General features: G+C 40.8%; 1 protein-coding gene across 1 annotated transcript in view; it reads left to right on the forward strand.

Moving 5' to 3' along the window:
• LOC126272238 (endoplasmic reticulum transmembrane helix translocase) overlaps window positions 1–25,080 on the forward strand; it is a 142,487-nt gene that overhangs the window by 60,824 nt on the left and 56,583 nt on the right. Inside the window, exons 14-15 of the mRNA XM_049974941.1 lie at window positions 7,633–7,822; window positions 15,861–15,982. Coding sequence (XP_049830898.1) covers window positions 7,633–7,822; window positions 15,861–15,982 — 312 coding nt within the window. The remainder of the gene's footprint in view (window positions 1–7,632; window positions 7,823–15,860; window positions 15,983–25,080) is intronic.

Consider the following 25,080-nt stretch of genomic DNA (forward strand, 5'->3'; position numbering starts at 1 on the left):
ATGGCCCCCTCATACGCCAACCTTTTCATGGGTCGCTTAGAGGAAGCCTTCTTGGTTACCCAGGCCTGCCAAACCAAAGTTTGGTACAGAGTTATTGATGACATCTTCATGATCTGGCCTCACAGTGAAGAACAACTCCAGAATTTCCTCTCCAACCTCAACTCCTTCGGTTCCATCAGATTCACCTCGTCCTACTCCAAATCCCATGCCACTTTCCTTGACGTTGACCTACATCTGTCCAATGGCCAGCTTCACATGTCCGTCCACATCAAACCCACCAACAAGCAACAGTGCCTCCATTATGACAGCTGCCACCCATTCCACATCAAACGGTCCCTTCCCTACAGCCTAGGTCTTCGTGGCAAACGAATCTGCTCCAGTCCGGAATCCCTGAACCATTACACCAACAACCTGAAAAAAATTTCTCATCCCACAACTACCTTCCCGACTTGGTACAGAAGCAAATAACTAGAGCCACTTCCTCATCCCTTCAAACCCAGAACCTCACACAGAAGAACCACAGAAGAACCACAGAAGTGCCCCACTTGCGACAGAATACTTTCTGGGACTGGATCAGACACTGAATGTGTCTCTCCAGCAGGGATACGACTTCCTTAAATCCTGCTTTGTAATGAGATCCATCCTTCATGAAATCCTCCCCACTCCACCAAGAGTGTCATTCCGCCGCCCACCTAACCTTTGTAACCTCTTAGTTCATCCCTATGAAATCCCCAAACCACCTTCCCTACCCCCTGGCTCCTACCCTTGTAAGCGCCCCCAGCGTAAAACCTGTCCCATGTACCCTCCCACCACCACCTACTCCAGTCCTGTAACCCGGAAGGTGTACACGATCAAAGGCAGAGCCACATGTGAAAGCACCCACGTGATTTACCAACTGACCTGCCTACACTGTGAAGCTTTCTATTTGGGAATGACCAGCAACAAACTGTCCATTCGCATGAATGGACACAGGCAGACAGTGTTTGTTGGTAATGAGGATCACCCTGTGGCTAAACATGCCTTGGTGCACGGCCAGCACATCTTGGCACAGTGTTACACCGTCCGGGTTATCTGGACACTTCCCACTGACACCAACTTATCAGAACTCCAGAGATAGGAACTTGCCCTTCTTCCAGTTACCCACCAGGCCTCAACCTCTGATAATTTCAAGTTGCTGCCCCTCGTACATCACTTGTCACTCAACAAAATCTGTGCCTCTGTACTTCTGCCGCAACTGACATCTCTGCCCAAACTCTTTGCCTTTACATATGTCTGCTTGTGTGTGTATATGAGCAGATGGATATGTGCGTGTGTGTGCGAGTGTATACCTGTCCCTTTTCCCCCCTAAGGTAAGTCTTTTTGCTCCCGGGATTGGAATGACTCCTTACCCTCTACCTTAAAATGCACATCCTTTCGTCTTTCCCTCTCCTTCCCTTTTTCCAGATGAGGCAACCATGGGTTGCAAAAGCTTGAAATGTGTGTGTTTTTTTATTGTGTCTATCTACCAGCGCTTTCTCGTTTGGTAAGTCACAGCATCTTTTTATATATAAAATAGACCGAAACATTCGACATAGGAAAAATATATCTAAAAACAAAGATGATGTAACTTACCAAACAAAAGCGTTGGTATGTTGATAGAGACACAAATACACACACAAAATTCAAGCTTTCGTATCCCACAGTTGCTTCATCGCAAAGAGGGAAGGAGAGGGAAAGACGAAAGGATGTGGGTTTTAAGGGAAAGGGTAAGGAGTCATTCCAATCCCGGGAGCGGAAAGACTTACCTTAGGGGGAAAAAAGACAGGCATACACTCTCGCTCGTGCCCGTGCGCGCGCGCGCCCATACACACACACACACACACACACACACACACACACACACACACACATCCATCCGCACAAATACAGACACGAGCAGACATGACTGGTGTGTACAAAACGCCATTGTCATGAAAGGCATTTACCATTATGCATGTGGGAATGCATATACTACGGAGATGAAATAAGACAGGCATCTCATCATTGAAACATTGCAAATACTCTGTCGAAATCCTGTTGACATGGCTGCTGGTGCTTACTACAGAATGCTCAATAGTCAGGTGTTGCTCAGTTCCATGAATCTCATACTTGAGGTCCTCATAACAGGCTCCGTTCTCCAAATTGCTAAAGAAATGGGGACCACAGTCTGCTTACCGTAGAACGGGCCCAAACAGTTCGCAGATGATATGCCCAATCCCATATCCAGATGATGGAGCACAGAAGTGCTCCTGAGGGGGTATGAATATGAAGTAAAAGCCATTTATAAACTGTCTCGCATGACTCCGCACATTGCTTTGACATCATCCTTGTGGGAGTGTGACTGCAAAACTGTGGAACAGGCTAAATGCTTGTAGCAGCTGCTGTGGTTTTAAGTGGCAAATAGATGAAAATGTTCAATCCTCAGTACCACCCAGATAGCATCATAATAGGTTTTTGATGCTTAAGACTGCAGCTGTAGTGGAGAAATCTAGGCAGTCTGCCAATTGATAAAGCATGCTGCAGGCAAAAGTTATTGGCACTGCTGCACGTAAGTAATTGTTAAGGACCTATAAAATTCTCACATGCGATAAATTCAAATTTAGTTACAAATTCTGCCTAAAAGCGTGAATTTGCCATGTAAATACTATTTCATAGAGAACTGCATGCACATGAACTATATTATATGAGGCTGTTTGAAAAATTTCTATTTCTTTATGTAAATAGAGAAAAAGTAACATATTTTTGGTTAGTGATATTGCACAATATCTGTTTAAGACCAGGTTGGAAAGAAAGTGTGCTTAAGAAGGTTTCTGCAAAATGAATAGCACACCAATGCAAGAATGCAGTTACATATCACTGTGCACATGAAGTTATGCTCTGGTCTCAAGTTGGAGTTGAGTGATCTCTAAAGATACACTTCACATATGTCGACGTATGCTTCATCCAGAAATGTTTACATTTGTCTGTGGATAAGTGTTGGTATATGTGGATACTTTATCATGGCAGTTTTAGGTGCAGAGTGTTTTGAACTATTGTTGTGTATGATACTGGTAGATTGTGGGTGTCTGAACTACCTAGTTTATGACACTGCCAACCTTGGCAGACTGTTGCACTGTAGCTGTTACTGAATGCTTTGTTCACTCTGCTTTGCCTTACATTGTGTGTAAATGGGTGTTTCCTTTCTTATTTTGAAATGAGTGGAGGACTAATCCTCGTGAGACAGAGTTCATGCATGACTCATACAATGCCAAAAGGAGTCAATTATGCATATGAGTGTCAGTTCTGCTTTCACAGAAACAGCGAACATGTCTGTACACTGGCTATCCTGTGAGAGAGAGGGAGAGCCTGTCCCCCTTGCACCTCTCCTGTAGCCTAGACCAATCAAATTCTTGTTTGTTTACACTAGAGGATGAATGCCACATAGTATCTACACTATAGAAACCAGAAATCAAAATTAGTTGACATATTTCGACCACACTTAGAGTCTTCCTGTAAAATTATATAAAGAGTTATTTTTGGTTCTACTTTTATGGTAAGACCTTGTTGGTCCTGTTTGTAGCCTTTAGTGACACATCCCATCCCTGGAATGGCAGGTATCATGTCCTTAAAGACATGTCGGACGAAAGATGTTGGTGACAGGTAGTCGTTAAGTGGTGAACACCCCGCTGTTGGGAGGTGTTTTAAATCATAGGTGCTGATGCCAGAGCTATCAATTCAGTGACTGTACGGAAGTAGGCAGCAGTCAGATGTACCTAACTGCTGAGTTCCATGGAGTGGGCAGTGTGGAAGAAAGAGCTCCGTGAAATCTAAGAGTGCGAAATGTCAACATATAATGAGTATATTTTAATTTTTGATAATCAAGTTGAATATTAAATATGTTATGTACGTAGTATAGAGAGGTGGTGTGCAATCGTGTTCTGAGTTGTAATTTTGAAGATAACTGAAGAAGGTGAATTGCATCTAGTGGATGTGAATGAGAAGTTAATTTTCAGCACCTTTATCTGCAGCCTGCAAGGAGGCAAAGTCTGAGTCAAATTGGAGGAAGGAGGCACATGGATTCAGGGCACAGCCTAGCTGGACTCTGATTAATGGTACTTACCTGTAACCAAATATTCAGTAAGCAACATTCATTGTATATAAAAGGATTGTTAAGGTAGCAGTGTATTTAAGTGTTTAGCACGTGAGGTGAAGTATAACAAACCACCACACAGCCCAAGCCAATCGGAAACACTTCAAGCCTTGACAAATATACATCACACAGCTACAAATGCTCATGAATAGGCCTTGCAATGCACTAACCAGAACTTATATGCTACATATTCAAAATCATTGTTCACCAGGTTTTGCAGTTAACAATCTGAATGGGAAAAAAGATCATGTTGAGAAACTCCTTAAATGGGAGAAACGCTGTGTTAAACAGCAAGAAAATTCTGCTACTTAAAAAAAAGAAAAAAAAACTTACAACCGCTTTTTGAAACTTAAATTGAATAAAAAGAAGAGAACCAACAGAGGCCATTTCAGAAAAAAAGATAATCATAAAGATGCCAAATGGGATCACAAGCATCTCTCTCTTTTTCCCCCCTTCTTTTTGTGCTTTCTTCAGGCAATGATTCTTGCAGGATCTGGAGAATAAGTGAGTTCCTGACTCATCATGTTCCATACTCATTCAATTGGTGAGAGATCTGTTAATCTCGCCTGCCAGGGCAGTATTTTTACACCATTAAAAGCATGTTGTGTCACAGCAGCCATGAAGTCTGGGAAGGGACTTGGGCAATGTGGGTGAATGCACTCCGGAATATACAGCTTATCAGGTCTACAGTATACACATTTACATTTACCACTTGCATACAGTCAGAACCTATTCTCATCACTGATGACAATAGAGTTGCATTTGGTTCTCCATTCTACTCTTTGAGGACACCAGAGAAGCCATGCTTGCTGATGTGGTGTCAGTGTTAGCCTTGCTGAAGGTACAGTTCATCTTAGTCCTGCTGGAAGCGGATGGTTCCAAATGGTTTCTGGTGACCCAGCAGGTGGAACATGGGCTCGGATCTCGTCCCTGAATGTTGTTCAGTTGGCCACCGCTCTTCACATAATGCACTGATCTTGACATGCACCTGTACTATGTGCACATCTGGAAACTTGTCTGTGGCTGTGGGAATGTTCTATAGCCCACTGCTGAAAGCAGCAGCACACTACCAATATGTTATGCCCAACGTATGCAGCAATCCATCAGTACATGCATGCATTTCCCTGCTTATCCACAATGCGACACCATTCAAGTGGCAGAAGCTGTTCACCAGGAGTACATATTCATCAGTGTGGTATGATTGTACCCTAGAATGAATGTTGCAAACACTGTTCACCTCTAAAGTCAGCGCAACTACTGCCTACAGAGACAAAACAGAGGGTGCAAAGACAGGCCTGATCACCAGTGACTGTGATAAATGAATCAACAGTGTGTGTGTGTGTGTGTGTGTGTGTGTGTGTGTGAGAGAGAGAGAGAGAGAGAGAGAGAGAGAGAGAGAGAGAGAGATATCCCCCTCCCTTCCAGTTGATTTCATCCAGGCATGTAGCATAGCAAACTTGTAAATATATACATTTAATCCCTTATGAAAAGAAAGATGCTAAATTCACCAAAAATAGATGCTAATTTTGCCCAAAATGAATGCCACATTTTGAAATTCTTTGAAGAGTGGCTCGAGTCATTTCTCATTGCATCAAACTTACTTATCATAATAGTGACTTGTGTATTCATGTAGAATACCGTTTGGTTACTACAAACTGCAGGCAGAAGCATCAGTGAGTTACTGCAACACTAGAAACAACTGTGCAGAACATTTGTTCTCCCTTTGTGGGGAATTTCAGGAAACCTTGTGTATATGTGCCACAGAATGCTGCTGTGCTCCCACGCATGGCCTCCCAATTGTTGTTTTCCCTTGTGCTGTGCATGCTGCTCCACTATAGTCTGGGACCAAGACGCATCTCAAGACACTATATAGAGTGCCCAGCAGGTCAGCATCCTGTTAAACAACACAATGTTGAAAAGCAAACAATCATCCAACATCTCATCACAAGGCATCAAAGCACACTGTTAAATTTCAGGGGTATATCTGGCACCCGCAAACATCTTGTCGATTGACAAAAATCAGCATTAGGATACCAGGGCTGAGGACCTAGCAAGCAGAATGGTTTGAACACCAAGTAGGCGACTGTGGAGCTTGTGCAGAACTTCTGATCTGGCAGGATGGCATACAGTAGCCTTGGAAGGGCTACCTTTAGGAGATGGCTTAACTGAAGTGGCATCAGACAGTCCAAGCCTGGCCCCTGTGACTTAATCAGTGACAATCTTTCATAGTTCCTATCATGTTGCTTCTCAGCAGTATACAAGCATCCCATCACCTGGTGTGGCCATGATGTATTGTGGAACTGTTAGTGAAGTGCACCCCAAAATTGATGAGTCTTGGAATAGCCATGGGTTTTCATAAAACCAGGCTCAAGAAGGCATAGTTCTTGAGGAAGGGTTTGTTACTCATTATGAACTGCAATATGCACCTCTGATTCTTCCACCTAGTTGGTTTCAGAAAATGATGATAATGAGATAGTGTCAGCAAGATTCTTGTTTTTGTTGTGTGCTTTGTTGCTCGCTGTGCTCGACATTGGAGTGGCAATCTGTAGTTAAGTGATGCATGTCGCTGCTCTTCATATGCTGGCACAAAACATTCAGAATCATCATGAAAAGCCAATGTGGGCCAGTTGTGGCCTGAGACCGGACATCAAGGAAAGATGTTATCACTGGTACCGCTTGTGTTGGGCACTGAGTAAATCTCGAAGCCTCTCTAGAAAAATCTTAAACCGTTACTGATAAATATCTTCAATTTGTATGAATGTAAGAGCTGTTTTTGCTGCATGAACACAATAAATGAAGATTTTTTTTTTTCAACATGAAATAAAACTATGTGATGTTAGAAGTGACTGAGTGCAGTGCATTTTGTCATCTAATGTGTAACAGTTCTAGCCTTAAATTAAAATCAGATATGGATCTTATAAAAAATGTTCCCTTACCATCTGTTGGAAAAATAAAAAAAACCAATTAGGATTTTGTGTGTGTTCCCTCAATCTACGTAAATTAAAATCCAGAAATATAAAACTTGCACATCAGGACTAAAAATTATATGTCATAATTAGTTTCAGTTATGGGTCAAATAAGATTATATTGTTCACAAAAAATAACTTTTTTTTCTTCTTTAAAAGTGTGTATGCTTTTGTTAAATTATTTTACAGAGACAGACCTCAGAATTAATATGAAATAACCAGTCTATTATATTAGTTTTCTTAATTTATGAATGTATGTAATGTGTGTAAATGGTTAAAAATTTAATTGAAGTGTCTGTTACAACTTGGAAGATGTTTTTCTTTGGAGGTGTTTCCATTGTTCTCAAAGAAATATCAGAGAACGGACAACTTGCAGAACAGTACACGTGTTCAGTAGTGTTACATTATTTTGATATTTTTGTGTCCTTCATTATGTGATGTCTGTCTGAGCATGTTTTAGTTTAGTGGCTGTTGCACATAATAATGTTAATGAAAAAATATGTAATAATTTTGTTTTAGGGATTAACATTTTTAAGCACAGAACACAAAGGATTTCTGTTTAAAATCTTGCCACATATTACAGTGTTCGCACGAGTTGCTCCAAAACAGAAAGAATTTGTCATCGTTACATTAAAGTCATTGGGATTTACAACTCTTATGTGTGGTGATGGAACAAATGATGTTGGAGCATTGAAGCATGCTGATGTAGGTATGTAGATATTTCTTTAAGTGTTACACAAAAAAGCAAGATACAGAATCAACTGAAGTTATTATTGTCAAGTAATAAATTGGAGCATCATTACTTTTCTTACTGTGTTGGAATGACAGTGTAATGTCACTTGAAATTCATTTATTTCTCCAAATGCGGAAAGACTATTCTCTTTCTCTCCCACTCCCGTCCCTATCCCAATTTATAACTTCAAAGTAATTCATATATCTCAACAATGTATTTGCTGTTGATCAGCTTGTGGAAAGATTGCCCAGCAGTTTCCAATTTGAAAACCTCATACTTCTCAAATACAAGGCTTTGTGGTTATCTATCATGTAGATTTTGATTTACAACTATCTTTTACCTGCCCCCCCCCCCCCCCCCCCCCACACACACACACACACACACACACACACACACACACACACACACACACACACACCGCCCATCCTGTCAGTTCAGAGTTCAGTCACTTTGCCGGGCTTGTACATCTACATCGATGTCCATACTCTGCGAACCACTGTCAAGTACATGACAGAGGATACTTCCCCTTGTACTAGTTACTAGGAGTTCTTCCTGTTCATTCACACATGTAGCTCAGTAAGAACAATTGATTAAATGCCTCTGTGGCTACTATAATTAGTCTAATCCTGTCTTCACAATCCCTATGGGAGCTACACACAAGGGATTGTAGTTATATTAGTGTCCTCTAGTTCAATTCTTTCACCATCTCAATGACTTTCTCTCGTGGGTCAGACAAACCTGTGACCATTGATGTTCCCCAGTTTTGCATACATTCAGTATCCCCTGTTAGTCATCTTAGTATGGGAGGGTATGCACCCCACACAACTCAGCAATATTCTATGTTTGGCTGCATGAGTGCTCTTTAAGCAAACTTCTTCATTGTCAGGTTACATTTTCCAAGTATCTTACTAATGAAATGAAGTGTACCACTAACTTTACCTATGACTGAGGCAGTGTGATCTTCCACTTCACACCACTTCAAGTTGTTATGAAAAGGTATTTGTATGAATTGACTGACTCCAGTTGTGATTGACTGAAACTGTAGTCACAGTATACTATGGATGTTGTGTTTTTGTGAAGTGAAGAGTTTTACATTTCTAAACATTTAAAGTAACTTGCCATCATTGCAACACTTCAGAGTCTTATCAAGATCTTACTGAATATTTGTGCAACTCTTTCCAAATAGCACTTCACTGTAAATAACTGGTTCATCTACGAAAAGTCTGAAGTTACTATTAATTTGTCTTCAAGGTTGTTAATATACAACATGGTCAGCTAGGGTCTCAACATATTTTCCTGGTTCACGCATGAAGTTACATCTGCATCTGTGCATGACTCTTCAAGATAGTGTGCTGCATCCTCCCTGCCTAGATATCCTCATTCCTATCACAAACTCCATTTGCTTTTCAGAAATCAAGAAATACTACTGCATCTACTCTAATGCCTTGTGAAAGGGCTTTCAGTATGTCATCTGAGAAAAGTGCATGTTGGATTTCACATGATCTGTTTTCAGAATCCATACTTGTTTACACGGAAGAGGCCATTCTGCTTGAGACACCTTATTATGCTTGAGCTCACAATATGTTTGTTGTGTGGCTCACTTCTGTTTCCCTTCTTGTAAATGTCTGTGACCTGTGCTTTCTCCCAACCCTTGGGCACAATTTTCTGTTACAGGGATTTACAGCATATTATGATTGATAGGGGGCTATCTCAGTGACAAATTCTGTGGAGATTTTGATAGGAATTTTATTGGTTCGTAGAGCTTTGTTCAGTTTTATTAGCAATTTCAGTTGTTTCTCAGCATCAATAATATCTATTTCACACATCAATGCAGTGGGTCGAGAATTAAATTGAGACAGTACTCCTGAATTTTCCTTTGCAAATGAACATTTGAAAATAATGTCCATCCAGGATGCAATAACAATATGAAGTACGATAGAAAGCTACTCACCGCATAGAGGAGGAGTTGAGCAGCAAATGCACAAATTTACAAGTATAATGTTGGATAATCTACTGGGTTAAGTCCTCTCTCTCTCTCTCTCTCTCTCTCTCTCTCTCTCTCACACACACACACACACACACACACACACACACACACACACACACACACACAAAAGGCCTTTGTCATATTGTCGTGCTGAGTCCAGACTGAAGTGAGTAGTGATAATGTTTGTGGTGGGTAGTGGACGTACAGAAGTAGCATGGGGGGGGGGGGGGGGGGGGCAGGTTGGAGGTGTCTATCAACATCATGTTGATGAGAATTTTCCCCATTTCTTACATTAAGACGTAAATGTGATTTGTATAGACTACAGGATATATGTATTTTTTAAATAAAGTTCTCAATAATTCAAAATAAGAGTATACTTCAGCACTACTACACAACTAATGAGAGATATTCATAAAAGTGAAGTTGTTGTTGTTGTTGTTGTTGTTGTTGTTGTTGTCTTCAGTCCTGAGACTGATTTGATGCAGCTCTCCATGCTACTCTATCCTGTGCAAGCTTCTTCATCTCCCAGTACTTACTGCAACCTATATCCTTCTGAATCTGCTTAGTGTATTCATCTCTTGGACTCCCTCTACGATTTTTACTCTCCACGCTTCCCTCCAATGCTAAATTGGTGATCCCCTGATGCCTCAGAACATGTCCTACCAACCGGTCCCTTCTTCTCGTCAAGTTATGCCATAAACTTCTCCCCAATTCTATTCAATACCTCCTCATTAGTTATGTGATCTACCCATCTAATCTTCAGCATTCTTCTGTAGCATCACATTTCAAAAGCTTCTATTCTCTTCTTGTCCAAACTATTTATCGTCCATGTTTCACTTCCATATATGGCTATACTCCATACAAATACTTTCAGAAACGACTTCCTGACATTTAAATCTATACGCGAAGTTAACAAATTTCTTTTCTTCAGAAACACCTTCCTTGCCATGCCAGTCTACATTTTATATCCTCTCTACTTCGACCATCATCAGTTATTTAGCTCCCCAAATAGCAAAACTCCTTTATTGCTTTAAGTGTCTCATTTCCTAATCTAATACCCTCAGCATCACCGAACGTAATTCAACTACATTTCATTATCCTCGTTTTGCTTTTGTTTGTGTTCATCTTATATCCTCCTTTCAAGACACTGTCCACTCCGTTCAACTGCTCTTCCAAGTCTTTTGCTGCCTCTGACAGAATTACAATGTCATCGGTGAACATCAAAGTTTTTATTTCTTCTCCATGGACTTTAATACCTACTCCAAATATTTCTTTTGTTTCCTTTACTGCTTGCTCAATATACAGATTGCATAACATCGGGGACAGGCAGCAACCCTCTCTCACTCCCTTCCCAACTGCTGCTTCCCTTTCATGCCACTCGACTCTTATAACTGCCATCTTGTTTCTGTACAAATTGTAAATAGCCTTTTGCTCCCTGTATTTTACCCCTGCCACCATTAGAATTTGAAAGAGAGTATTCCAGTCAACATTGTTAAAAGCTTTCTCTAAGTCCACAAATGCTAGAAATGTAGGTTTGCCTTTCCTTAATCTATTTTCTAAGTTAAGTCGTAAGGTCAGTATTGCCTCACGTGTTCCAACATTTCTGCAGAATCCTAACTGATCTTCCTTGAGCTCGGCTTCTACCAGTTTTCCCATTCGTCTGTAAAGAATTCGTGTTAGTATTTTGCAGCTGTGACTTATTAAACTGATAATTCGATAATTTTCACATCTGTCAACACCTGCTTTCTTTGGGATTGGAATTATTATATTCTTCTTGAAGTCTGAGGGTATTTTGCCTGTCTCATACATCTTGCTCACCAGATGTTAGAGTTTTGTCAGGACTGGCTCTCCCAAGGCTATCAGTAGTTCTAATGGAATGTTGTCTACTCCTGGGGCCTTTTTTCGATTTAGATCTTTCAGTGCTCTGTCAAACTCTTCACGCATTATCATATCTCCCATTTCATCTTCATCTACATCCTCTTCCATTTCCATAATATGGTCCTCAAGAACATCGCCCCTGTATAGACCCTCTGTATACTCCTTCCACCTTTCTGCTTTCCCTTCTTTGCTTAGAAGTGGGTTTCCATCTGAGCTCTTGATATTCATACAAGTGGCTCTTTTTTCTCCAAAGGGCTCTTGAATTTTTCTGTAGGCAGTATCTATCTTAACCCCTAGTGAGATAAGCCTCTACATCCTTACATTTGTCCTCTAGTCATGCCTGCTTAGCCATTTTGCACTTCCTGTTGATCCCATTTTTGAGACGTTTGTATTCCCTTTTGCCTGCTTCATTTACTGCATTTTTATATTTTCTCCTTTCATCAATTAAATTCAACATTTCTTCTGTTACCCAAGGATTTCTACTAGCCCTCGTCTTTTTACCTACTTGATCCTCTGCTGCCTTCACTATTTTATCCCTCAGAGCTACGCATTCTTCTTCTACTGTATTTCTTTCCCCCATTCCTCTCAGTTATTCCCTTATGCTCTCCCTGAAACTCTGTACAACCTCTGGTTTAGTCAGTTTATCCAGGTCCCATCTCCTTAAATTCCCACCTTTTTGCAGTTTCTTCAGTTTTAATCTACAGTCCATAACCAGTAGATTGTGGTCAGAGTCCACATCTGCCCCTGGAAATGTCTTACAATTTAAAACCTGGTTCCTAAATCTCTGTCTTATCATTATATAATCTATCTGATACCTTCTAGTATCTCCAGGATTCTTCCATGTATACAGCTTTCTTTTATCATTCTTGAACCAAGTGTTAGCTATGATTAAGTTATGCTATGTGCAAAATTCTACCAGACGACTTCCTCTTTCATTTCTCTCCCCCAATCCTTATTCGCCCACTATGTTTCCTTCTCTCCCTTTCCCTACTCTCGAATTCCAGTCACCCATGACTATTAAATTTTCGTCTCCCTTCACTACCTGAATAATTTCTTTTATCTCATCATACATTTCATCAATTTCTTCATCATCTGCAGAGCTAGTTGGCATATAAACTTGTACTACTGTAGTAGGCATGGGTTTTGTGTCTATCTTGGCCACAATAATGCGTTCACTATGCTGTTGGTATTAGCTTACCCGCACTCCTATTTATTTATTTATTTTTTTTCTTTTCATTATTAAACCTACTCCTGCATTACCCCTATTTGATTTTGTATTTATAAGCCTGTATTCACCTGACCAGAAGTCTTGTTCCTCCTGCCACCGAACTTCACTAATTCCCACTATATCTAAATTCAACCTATCCATTTCCCTTTTTAAAATTTCTAACCTACCTGACCGATTAAGGGATCTGACATTACACACTCCGATACGTAGAACGCCAGTTTTCTTTCTCCTGATAACGATGTCCTCTTGCTAGTCCCCGCCTGGAGATCCGAATGGGGGACTATTTTACCTCCAGAATATTTTACCCAAGAGGATGCCATCATCATTTAACCATACAGTAAAGCTGCATGCCCTCGGGGAAAAAATTATGGCTGTAGTTTCCCCTTGCTTTCAGCTGTTCGCAGTACCAGCGCAGCAAGGCCGTTTTGCTTAGTGTTGCAAGGCCAGATCAGTCAATCATCCAGACTGTTCCCCAGCAACTACTGAAAAGACTGGTGCCCCTCTTCAGGAACCACACATTTGTTTGGCCTCTCAACGGATACCCCTCCGTTGTGGTTGCACCTACGGTACGGGTCTGTATCGCTCGCTGAGGGACGCAAGCGTCCCCACCATCGGCAAGGTCCATGGTTCATGTGGGTAGGAAGTTACCAACACTGTAATATAGAAGGCAGTTATATTAGTACTTCATCCTGTTCTTATCTACATACATCATAGATCACTTTCTGCAAACACAAGTGGTTTTCTATTCAGAGCAAAACAGCTAAGACTGGCCACACTCAAAATATATTCAGAATGAGTAAATATAGTAAAGTACAATTTTTATCAAGTTATAGCAAGCAGTGGACTGAATTTTGTGATGCACAGAAGTAATTTTTAACATTTATGGCTGCCAAATTATGACAGTGATTTTTTTCTGTGGCATATATTTCGAACTTGATAAAATAGTGATAAGATAATGATGCCATAACCCACTGTCGTATCATCAGAAGAGGCCCCACAAATGTTTGTTCCACTGTTTCAAATTTAATCACACACAAAACTCAGGTGGAGCTCATGTATTTATTATTGTGACTGTTGTCTGAAGTGCTTAGATGTTGACCTTGAGCTTTGATACATCTTATGAAGCCATGTCAGACAGTACCGCACATGAAATGGCATGTTCACTCATCCCAGTACGTGTGTTAAATGACATTTCATGTCTTCAGGAGTTGTTAGTGTTTCGTTTTAGATCTCTTGTTTTATATCCCCATGCGTCCCCCACCCTCTCCTCCATTCTCCCTCAGAGACAGGTAAGTTTGTAGCTATTTGTGGTTCCTGAATGACCTATCAAACAATCTCCAAATGTTTTGCTAAGGAAGTCAATGATTATCCATGGAGAATGTGCAGGACATCTATCATGTTGTTGCCACTTAAATTACCTTATGCCCAGTGGACTGCCTTCCGATAACAACTGCAGCATATGTCAGCAAAAATAGATACTGTGACTATTTAAACTACTGATAATAAAACAGGAACCAGTAATGGGATTCTTCAAAAGCCCATATCAGATGCTGACGTAGCAAAGTTGTTGTCTATCTGCTTCTCTCTCACTCGAGCTCTGTACGTCACACACTCAGATTGGTACCACACATTGTATTGTTGATGGAGTATCAATCAAAACTCCAATTTAGTTTATACTATATGCTGTCATCCAACAGAATTGGCATAAACATTAATTAAAAGTAGCACCAGGACTACAGGGCACACAAATTGTTGTACCAAGGTTGCTCCGTCTTGCTTGAAAATTATCCATGGTTGATATTCTTCTAACCGTGAGGCAATGAACTGTTGCAAAATGTCTAAGTAAATGTTAGTGGTAATGGATTTTTCTGCAAAAACATTGTTATGCATGAGGCCGCACCAAACATTCACTTTTTCGCTGTCTCACTGTAACTGTACAGGAGCATGTGGAGACTCTGAACCCCATATATGGACATTATGCTATTTACCATTCCAGGGACATGAAAGGTTGATTCATCGGTAAAGCATGTGTGATTTAAGTAATTGTTAGTGCCATCAATCCTGTAAAGAATCTCAGTTGCAAATTCAGCACATATCAGCAAATGATTCGGTTGCAAGGCCTGCATGATTTGCACTTTGGAAGCATGCATCCTAAGCCTATCATGAAGAATCTCCATGATAAGCTTTTGGTATTTGAAGTTCACGTGATGCTTGATGAGTTGATTTAGATGGACTCTGTTGAAACGATTGCCAAACATGATCAACAGTTGCATCGCTCACACGAGGCATGCCACTTCAAGGACGATCTTCAATGCTGCCTGTTTTGTTAAACATTGCATACCATTGCTTTATTGATTTAACATCAGGAGGGCTGCATCCATAAGGATCCTGAAGTTTACACTGAACACAGATGGACGATTTCTTTTCGTGAAACCAAAGCACACATTGCGGTTTCTCCTGCTTCGATACCATTTTGCTAGCAACTAAAATGTCCCAACAGACCACTTCGGTGTTATGGAGCACTAATGCCATCTATTGGTCACAACAACTAGTAACACTAACCTACGTAACAACATCAAATGTCAAATGGTTACGCTGTTATACATTTTTACAATCAGTGCAAGACTTTGTGCTCACCCTGTATATCCACTTTTTTGACTGTTGCCTGTATTATTGAAATCTGAGTAGATTCAAGAGCAAGTTGTCTGGATCCCACAACACCAGAAAACAGGCTAATGAGTTTGAAGTACACAAGTAGACTCATGAACCACTACTGAGTTATGTGTTTGTTAACTTTTGCACACACACACACACACACACACACACACACACACACACACACACACTTGTTCTCTTCTTTTTGTCCATTAATTATTATTTTTACTTTTACAAAATTTTATATCGTGCTCTATTTGTTTTAGGTGTTGCTATTCTTTCAAATGCACCAGAGAAATTGCCAGAGAGGAAAAAGACAGAAAAGAATGAGAGAGAAAGGAGTAGAATGCCTCCATCATTGCCAAACTCGGTTACACACACCAGACAGGTAGGTTTTCTTAACAGATGGTATGTTGAAAATTGTTTTGCACCCACTAAACTGTGTGATCACTCAGTCACATTGTTTCACGTAAACATATTAGAAGCTTAAATATGATAAAGTCCCCTGAAAGAGAGTAGCTGCTGTCCACATATTGGTCAGTTTTAGAAAGCATCACAAGTACAAAACTCTCCATGAACTTGTATGGGAACCGCTCTAGTCAAGAAGGTATCCTTTTTCAAAATGCTATTGAAAGCTTAAAGAACTGACAATTGTGACAGACTATTAAACAATTCTGTTGCCACCAATGTGTATCTCACGTGAGGACTGTGAAGATAAGATAATAGAAATCAGGGTTTGTACGGAATCATATAGAATGTCACTTTTCCTTGGAATGATTGACAGTGGTTCAAGGTGCCCTCCACATTGTACTGTATGATGACTCGTGGAGTATGTATGTGGATGTAGACTGCGATTGGAAGTATAAGAGATGCATTTTCCAGCAAAATATTGTTTTATTTTTGATGAAATTAACTAATTGTAAGAAAGTATTGTGTATATTATGTCCATGGTCATGATTCTAAAACGTGGACATTATAAAACTGTATATGAGTAATTAACAATACCAGGAAAGTGATAGATTGCTACTCACTGTAAAGATGACGTGTTGAGTAGCAGACAGGCATAACAAAAAGATTATTACAATTTAGCTTTTGGTCAAAGCCATCTTCAGAAAAGAAAACACATGCACATTCTTTCACACAAGCAAGCACGCCTCACACACACATGACCACCATCTCTGGCATCTCAAAATGGAATATCAGCTTTCAAGGCATCCTGCTGATGCAATGCATAAACTGGTATCTTGGTATCCTAAATGTGTACTTTTGTTACTTGCGGAAGGCATAACTCCAGATTTTTACACACACACACACACACACACACAAACACACACACACACATTACAAAATAAAGCATGTGCATATTTGCTTCAGGAGTTTTGCCTTTTTTGCAGAGCACATATAGCTTTGTGTTTTGAATTTGTTGAAAATATTTTGTGTAGCAGTGGCTGAAAACCAGTATAATCATATGTAAAAAATGTTCTTGAATTTTAACTGAACCTTGAGAAGGTACAGTAGGGCTACATTGACCCATCAGTCTTGGAATGATGCTACATATTTTCCTCCACAATGATTCTCTCTCTCTCTCTCTCTCTCTCTCTGTGTGTGTGTGTGTGTGTGTGTGTGTGTGTGTGTGTGTGTGTGTGTGTGTGTGTTTTCCTGGAGTTGTATAACCATTCTGAGGAGCCGAACACTGCCCCTTCTTAGACAGCCATAGATAGCCTATATACTTGTGTATGAAACTTTATGACTCTGAGCTTTTTGACCATTTAATTATTGAATTATGGATTGTTTATAAATATTGTAGTTGAAATTCCTCACATAATGTAGATACAACATCTGACGGTCAGAACTGTCAATCGGGCAACACTGGCGACTCACAACACTGCACCTGCGTAGTGGCCATTGTTGACAATCTGCCCCCACCGTAGTTCAGTTGAGTGTTGTGTGTGTTTCGTGTTAGACCTGTTCCACGAAGTGCTTGTTTAGTGCTTTGGTTCTGAACTGAGAACAGGACAATGAACGGGCAAAGGATCAATTTAAAGTTTCGTTATAAGCTTGGCAAGACAACGAAAGAAAAGCATGCAATGCTTGTACGTGTGTATGGGGATCAAGCACTGTCCATTAAGTGTGTGTACGAGTGGTTTGCCCATTTTTGGGGAGGCTGGGAAACTGTTTCTGGCAATACCTGTAGCGGACGACCAGCGACCACTGTCAGTGACGAAAACATTGAAAAAGTGAGGAAATTAATCATGAATTACCGTCGAATAACTGTGTGTATGATAGTGGATGAACTCCAGATAAACCGTAAAATTGTGCAACAAATCCTTACCCAGGAGCTAGGGAAGAGGAAAACGTGTTGTCGTCTTGTGCCACATCATTTGTTTGACGATCAGAGGCAGGCATGTTTAGAGGCTTCATAGGATTTTGTCGAAATAGTGGGTGCGACACCCAATTTCTTTAACCATATTGTCACTAAGGATGAAACCTGGTGTCTCTTGTACGACCCTGAAACGAAACGGCAAAGCGAGAAGTGGCATTCTCCGACATCACCTCATCGGAAAAAAGGTCAGAGCTGAAAAACTATGCATCAAAATGATGCTCATCATCTTTTTCAATAGTCAAGACATTTCTACCTGACGGAACGACATTGAACGCTGCATGGTACGTTGAAACCTTGACCTGTTTTGTGTGACGTCTACACAGGGTATGACCCCAGTACGCACATCAAGGTTCCTGGTTTTTTGTTCATGGCAGCACTCGACCACACATAGCCAATATCATCAAGCAGTTCCCAGCAAAAAACGGGGTGGTGCAACTTGAACATCCACCAAACTTGCAGGATCTCAATTCTCAAGACTTCTTCTTATTCCCTTGACTCAAAATCACTTTGAAAGGAAAGAGATTTGACGATAGTCCTGACATCCAATGAAACATGATGTAGCTTTTGAACACCATCTCAAAGGAAGACTTTGTGTAAAGTTTCCAGGACATGTATCACTGAGCTCAGGGATGCGTAGTTATGGGAGGTCACTATCATATTACAGTAAGGTAACTGTAGTTCATAGTTCATCTATGTTAATGTTACAAGACTATTAACTGAACTTTGTCAGAGGTTGTAATTGAGGTAAAGGTAACAACTCATTGGCGATAGAGCTATTCACTTATCAACAGGAACATAAAAAAGACTGGAAACAGACAGGCACTGTGCCAGCTGAACTTGCAGTGCCGAAACTGCAGTTTTGCAGCTTGACTGTGGTGAGAGGTTGTTTTTAGTGGAGTGGATGAGGGGAGAAATGAGGCAGGGAATGAGAGGGAGGGTTGGGGAGAACTGACAGATAGCACAGAAAGAGGTAGCAGGTGCATGGGATAGAAATGTGGGAGGTAGAGGCAGCAGACACTTGGGATAGGAAAGCAGCACAGTCACCAGCACAGATCAGTTAGTGCAGCACACACTGAAGACTGTGGAGGAGTGCTTTGAGAGGTGGTGGTAGAACAGAGGGTGGGGAGACTGGGGGAGCCCTGAGGCAGTGCGAACATAAGTGTAGAGCAGGAAGTTAGCAGAAATTCAGACCAGGAGGATTATGGGAATGAAGGATGTGCTGCAAGGTAAACTCCCATCGTTGTAGTTAAAAAAAAAAAAAGTGTTCGGGAATAGGATCCAGAGGGCACAGGTTGTGAAGTAGCCATTGCAATAAGAGTAAGTTGTGCTCTGTAGTATATGTAGTATATTCTGCCACTAGGTGGTCTTAGCTAGTCTTGGCCACAGTTTGGCAGTGCTGATTCATTTGGGTGGATAGCTGGTTGGTGGTCATATTCACATAAAATGCTATGTAGGAAAGGCATCAGAACTGGTATATGACGTAGGTGCTTCCACAGGTGACCTGCCTCTGAAGAGGTAGGATAAGCCTGTAATGGGACTGGAATTGATGAATTGGAAAAGAATTGCTCCTGGACATTCCACAGAGGCATTACCCATATGCCATGAGTGTGGCGTAAGGACACACTGGGATATTACGAAAATTGGGTGGGAGGCAAAATACCACTTTTGATGTGGCGGGATGGATTGTGGGTAGGATGTTTCTCATTTCTGGGCACAATTATAAATAGTGAACACACTAGCAAATAATATGGTTCAGTTGTTCCAGTTCAGAATTATGTTTGCTGATAAGAGAGGGTGTTCTTTTGCAGCTAGTTCTTACTGGAAGGCTTAGAGGGGTGGGTATATGGTGCAGGAAATTTATCTGTGAATTAGGGATTTATTGCGTGTCTGTGAAGATCCTGGAGACGTCCTGCATGTTGGACAAGAGAATTCTAATTATTGCACATGTGCTGTCTACCAGTGGCCAGAACTTGGGATGACACATATCAGAATGCAGGTACTGTTGATAGTTGGTAGGTGTGATATGGACAGAGGTATGTGTGAACTCAACAGAGAGATGGAGATGGAGGTCAATATCCAGGACGTGGCACATCTGCTCTTGTTGATCAACACCTCCAACCAGTTGCCCATAGCATAGCCTGCCATAATAAAGATAAGAACCACTTCCTTCACAGACTTTGGACCATCTGTATCTACATGACTACTCCGCAGTTCAACTGATATGCTTGGCAGAAGATTCATCAAATCACTGTAAAACTATTTCTTTACCATTTCACTCTCAAATAGCACATGAGAGCTACTAATTCTGTGTGCAATACATTTTGTAGATGGTATCCACATATTTCACTGAACATATTTGCAAAATTACATCATTGTATGCCATATAGTTCAGGAGATAGGATCATAAGCATTGAGATGCATGATGGAAAAACTAGCTTTTGTATAAAATAAAATACAAATTACACAAACTATACTTACCCAATATTTGATAATAAGAGCGCTTAGTGACTTCCAACAAACTTTTAAACATAATTTCAAACCCTTTCTGAAACTTTTCTTGCTTACACGAATAATGCCAAATATTTAATACATTAACTCAATTGTAAAGTGATCAAATTTTTGAAACTGTTTTACACAAAGAGAAGAATGAGGCGTTTACTGGTTGTCTCCTAAATTATTTACATAGATTAGAAACAGCAGAGGGTCTATATATAGCGGGTCCTTGGGAAGTCATCAAGGGAAACAGAAGTGATATCTGGTGTTTCCTGTTAGTTACTATGAGGTGTGACTTTTCTGACAGCAAATTGTGAGTTCATTCGCACAGCTGCAATGATATTCACTAGACACAAAATTTGATTAGAAGTGATGTGTGAGAAATGTGTCGACAACCTTCTGTGAATCTGTAATATTGGGATCAATTTGAGATCCCCTGTCAATAGCACTCATTGCTTTGTGTAAATAAAGAGCCAGTTATATTTCACAAGAACAATATTTTCTGAATTCCTGCTGACTGTGTGTCAGTACACCCATCCCCTCCTCCAAGGTAGTTCATAATGTCCGCACACAGTATATGTTCCAAAATCGTACTGCAAATTAATGTCAGTGTCATGAGTCTATAATTCAGCAGATTGCTTCTATTTCCTTTCTTGTGTATTGGTGTGACCGGTGCAGCTTTCTAGACCTTAACTACAGATCTTTTGTTGAATGAATGATTGAATACGATTGCTAAATGTGGAACTACTAGGCCTGTCTAAAAAGTGTCTTGACGTTTGGCCAGAAAAATTTCTCTAATAACAGACGGGGTTGAGACCCCAATCCCCTTCAAAGTGGGCCCCTTGTGCTTGCACTCACTTAGCCCACCGATCTTTCCACTGCAGGAAACACCTCTGGAAGTCTTCCTTTGGAATGGGGTTCAGCTCTGTAGTCATGTATCGCATTATCTCTACTCTGCTCTCAAAACTGAATCCTTCAATTTTGGAAGCAACCAGAAGTTGCAAGGAACCATGTCTTCTGGAGATCAGCAAACAGCTGTAATTCCATGTTTGGCCAAGAAATGTTGGATCAAGTGGGATGAATATGTGTGTGTGTTGCCTTGATGCAGCTGCCAGTTTTTCGCTGTCCACATCTGGTCTTTTGCACCGAACTGCGTCACGGAGTTGTCGGAGAACATCTTGATAGTACTTCTTTGTCACTTTGTCCTTCTGGCGTGTATTCATGATGCACAATTCCACAGACGTCAAAGAAGACAGTCAGCACCACCTTGATTTTGCTTCGCACCTGCCGCACTTTCTTTGGCCTTGGAGACTCAGAGTGCTTCCATTACGATGACTGTCTTTGTTTCTAGGACGTACCAGTACACCCTTGACTCATCTCCAGTTACCACGGTGTTCAGAAATCCAGGATCAGTGTTGGTGATGTCCAGAAGTTCCTGTGCAATGTCAAAATGGAGGTCTTTTTGTTCCGGCGACAAAAACTTGGGCATGAATTTTGCAGCCACTCGGTGCTTGTCCAAATCACCACGCAAAATTGCATGTGCAGAATCTTTACTCACTCCAACCTCTTGGGCAATCTCCCACACAGTCAAATGACGATCTGCCATCACCAAATTTTGCACCCTCTCAACAACAGCTGCACTCCAAGCAGTTTGGGGCCTGCCAATGCTGGTCACTCTCTGATGATGTTCGGTCACTTTTGAATTGGTTGAACCACTCCTTAATTTGTGTTACACCCATCACATCTTCTCCAAACACCTGCTGAATCTTACGAAGTGTTTCACTTTGTGAATCACCAAGCTTTTGACCAAATTTGATGAAGTAACCTTCTCAACACATTCAGTCATCTTGAGAGAATCGGTAATCCGACGAAGACGTTGTGTAGCACCTCACTCAGCGACTGACAGGCAGCAACTGATGTGCTGGAAGGTGGGGACAAAATTCATGCATGCGCATAAAGGTCTCTTCCTTTACTGTGTACAGTGGCGCCACGCTATCATCTCTGTTTTGCGTGGATAAATCAAAGGTCATTTTACCTCGGCATACTTCAAAAGGAACCTAATTCGTATGCAGTCTGAACGGGAAGACTTGACCTTATTAAATGACGTAAGTTGCCTCACTACACTGAGTGTACCTACTTCTATGTTGTCCATGTTGGCAGTTTCAAATTCTGGGATATTTACTGTATATTCATTGGCGCTGTCATTTGTAACGTTACCAACATTATCCCACAGTGAAGGTATTGATAATATCTTACTCCCCTTATGCTTTACATATGGCCAGACTCTCATTGGATTTTCTGCCAGATTTTGAGACAGTTTCATTGTGGAGGCTTCGTAAAGGGAAACAATTATTTATTAAGTAATTCTGGTTATCAAGTATAACTTCTAGCCAAAGTAACTATCTACTTAAATTTCCCTATAGACAGCAGCAAACATGCCACAACCAACCGAATTTCATATAACCTTTTTGAACATCTGAAAAACTTCAGCTGAACTTACCTCCAGCTGAACCAGCTTACAGCACCTAGAACAATTTCAGATTCAGTGCTTTTCATTAATGCTTAGAACTCATTCTTTTCAAACCCAATTTTGACAGATTAAAACTATAATATCAATATTTCGTTAATCTACCCGCATCCTGTATTTGACCTGCACCCTTTGGAACTGAACCCCTGCCTGTAATTCTCCATGACCCTCTAACCTAAAAAAACTACCCACTCCATGCCACGCAGCTCCCGCTAATCAATTAAATGCCTGCTGTGTGTAATGGCCCATGATTTTTTAAGTGGATCCCAACACCTTTTCACCTTAAGGCACAAATCAATGAATCTGCAGTCTGTATTGCTTCAGAACTGTCTCAGCCTCTGATTCACTTGGCTCTGTACCAAAGGTCCACAATTACTGCTGTCAGTAATGCTGCAGATGGTGATCTGTGCCTTAATCTTCCAAGCAAAACTGCTGCTTTACCACTTCAGATCGCCACTATAAACCAGAGGTAATCCATTATGATCCAAAGCAACACATGTCATTCATATCAACATGAGCCACCACCTGCAGTTGACTGCAACCTGTGCTCTTCATGGCATCCAGGAGGACCCATTCCACATCTGCAATGACTCCTCCATGGTACAAACTGGATTTTTTCCTATCCTTTGCAGCCATTTCACTATGGGATTCCATCACACATCTGACATTGGAGCTGCCAAGTATCAGTAGTTGTACCCCCTATGAATGCCAGCATACTGCAGGCTGAGAAACAGGGCAAATGACTACAGCTGGCTCAGGATTTTTATGTGCCACAGATAGTGCTTGAAACCTTTTTGTCAGACAAATTGTGGAGGCCTTAACATCGGTCCACCGGAAAGTCTTTTGCTGCTTGTCACTCATTCAAACAACCTACCAGTCAAGCATGGATGAGGGGTCAGTCTAAATGTATTGAAAATTCATGTTAGTATCTTTAATCATGACTTTATAAACAGCTTATTCAGCAATATTGACACTAGTTAGACCTATCTTCCTACCATTCTTGGTATTTAGGAGTACTAAATTCTTTGTGAGCATTTTCTCTGTCTCAGATTCCCTCCATACCAGGTGAAACAGTTATCAAGATTGGTTGTTCAAAGGATATATTATTCTGAGAGAATGTTGTCTATTCCAAATGCTTTGTTTCATTTTAGGTCTTTCAGTGCTATGTTGAATTTTTCTCACAGTATTGCATTACCTACCTCATCTTCATCCACTTTCAGTTTTCTTCCCATAATAAAGATGTCACATGAAAACTTCATGATTTCTAAATGTTTTTTTTGCAAAATACTGGGAGACAAAGATACTTGCAGTTTGTAGCATCATGAAAACCAACAAAGTAAGTTTTGTACAAAAAATTAATAATTTCAGTGCGGGTTCCTTTCATAACCCATAAAATGTCTAGACAGTGCTGTGATGGAAGCTATTGTATCCACAGTTCTTCTGTGGAGATTGCCAAAGTCACGTACAGTCCACATAACCACACGGGAAGAAATGTCCGGAGGTCATGGTAGCCACTTGGTTGATCCATCACATCCTATCCATTCTGTGGAAATGTTTGGACCAGGAAGTTGTGAACATGTAAAATCCAGTGTGGTTGTGCACCATCATGCTGGAGGATCACTTTTGGCAGAAGATGAGGGATACTAAATTTCTTGAGCTTGAGCTTGTCCAAATAAATGGTTCCGGTTCCTGTTAATGTTTTCTCAGTGAAGAAAAATGGTCCAACTATGCTGTCTTTCATCAGCACACACCACACTTTCACCGTTTCACTGTCTTCGACATGTCCCCCAAAACTGTCAGGGATTTCCAGACCCCAGGAGTGCATTCAAGCAAAGTCATTTGTGCAGCACCTTGTGAACTGTTGAGCAACAGATGCTTAACTCTTGTGATGCTGACTTTGATGGACTTCTTTGTATGGTCTCTCTGATCCCCTCTACCATCTCGTCAGATGTGTTTTTTTTTTTTTTGCCAGAAACTGACTGACTGTGTACTTTTCCCATGGCTAGGAACTTCTCATACCAAGCTTTAATTGTAGTAACATCTTATGGTTTCCTTTTGAAATTCACATCAGTAATTTCTTTGG

Source organism: Schistocerca gregaria, chromosome 5, assembly GCF_023897955.1.
Source record: "Schistocerca gregaria isolate iqSchGreg1 chromosome 5, iqSchGreg1.2, whole genome shotgun sequence".
NCBI classification, from domain to species: Eukaryota; Metazoa; Arthropoda; class Insecta; order Orthoptera; family Acrididae; genus Schistocerca; species Schistocerca gregaria.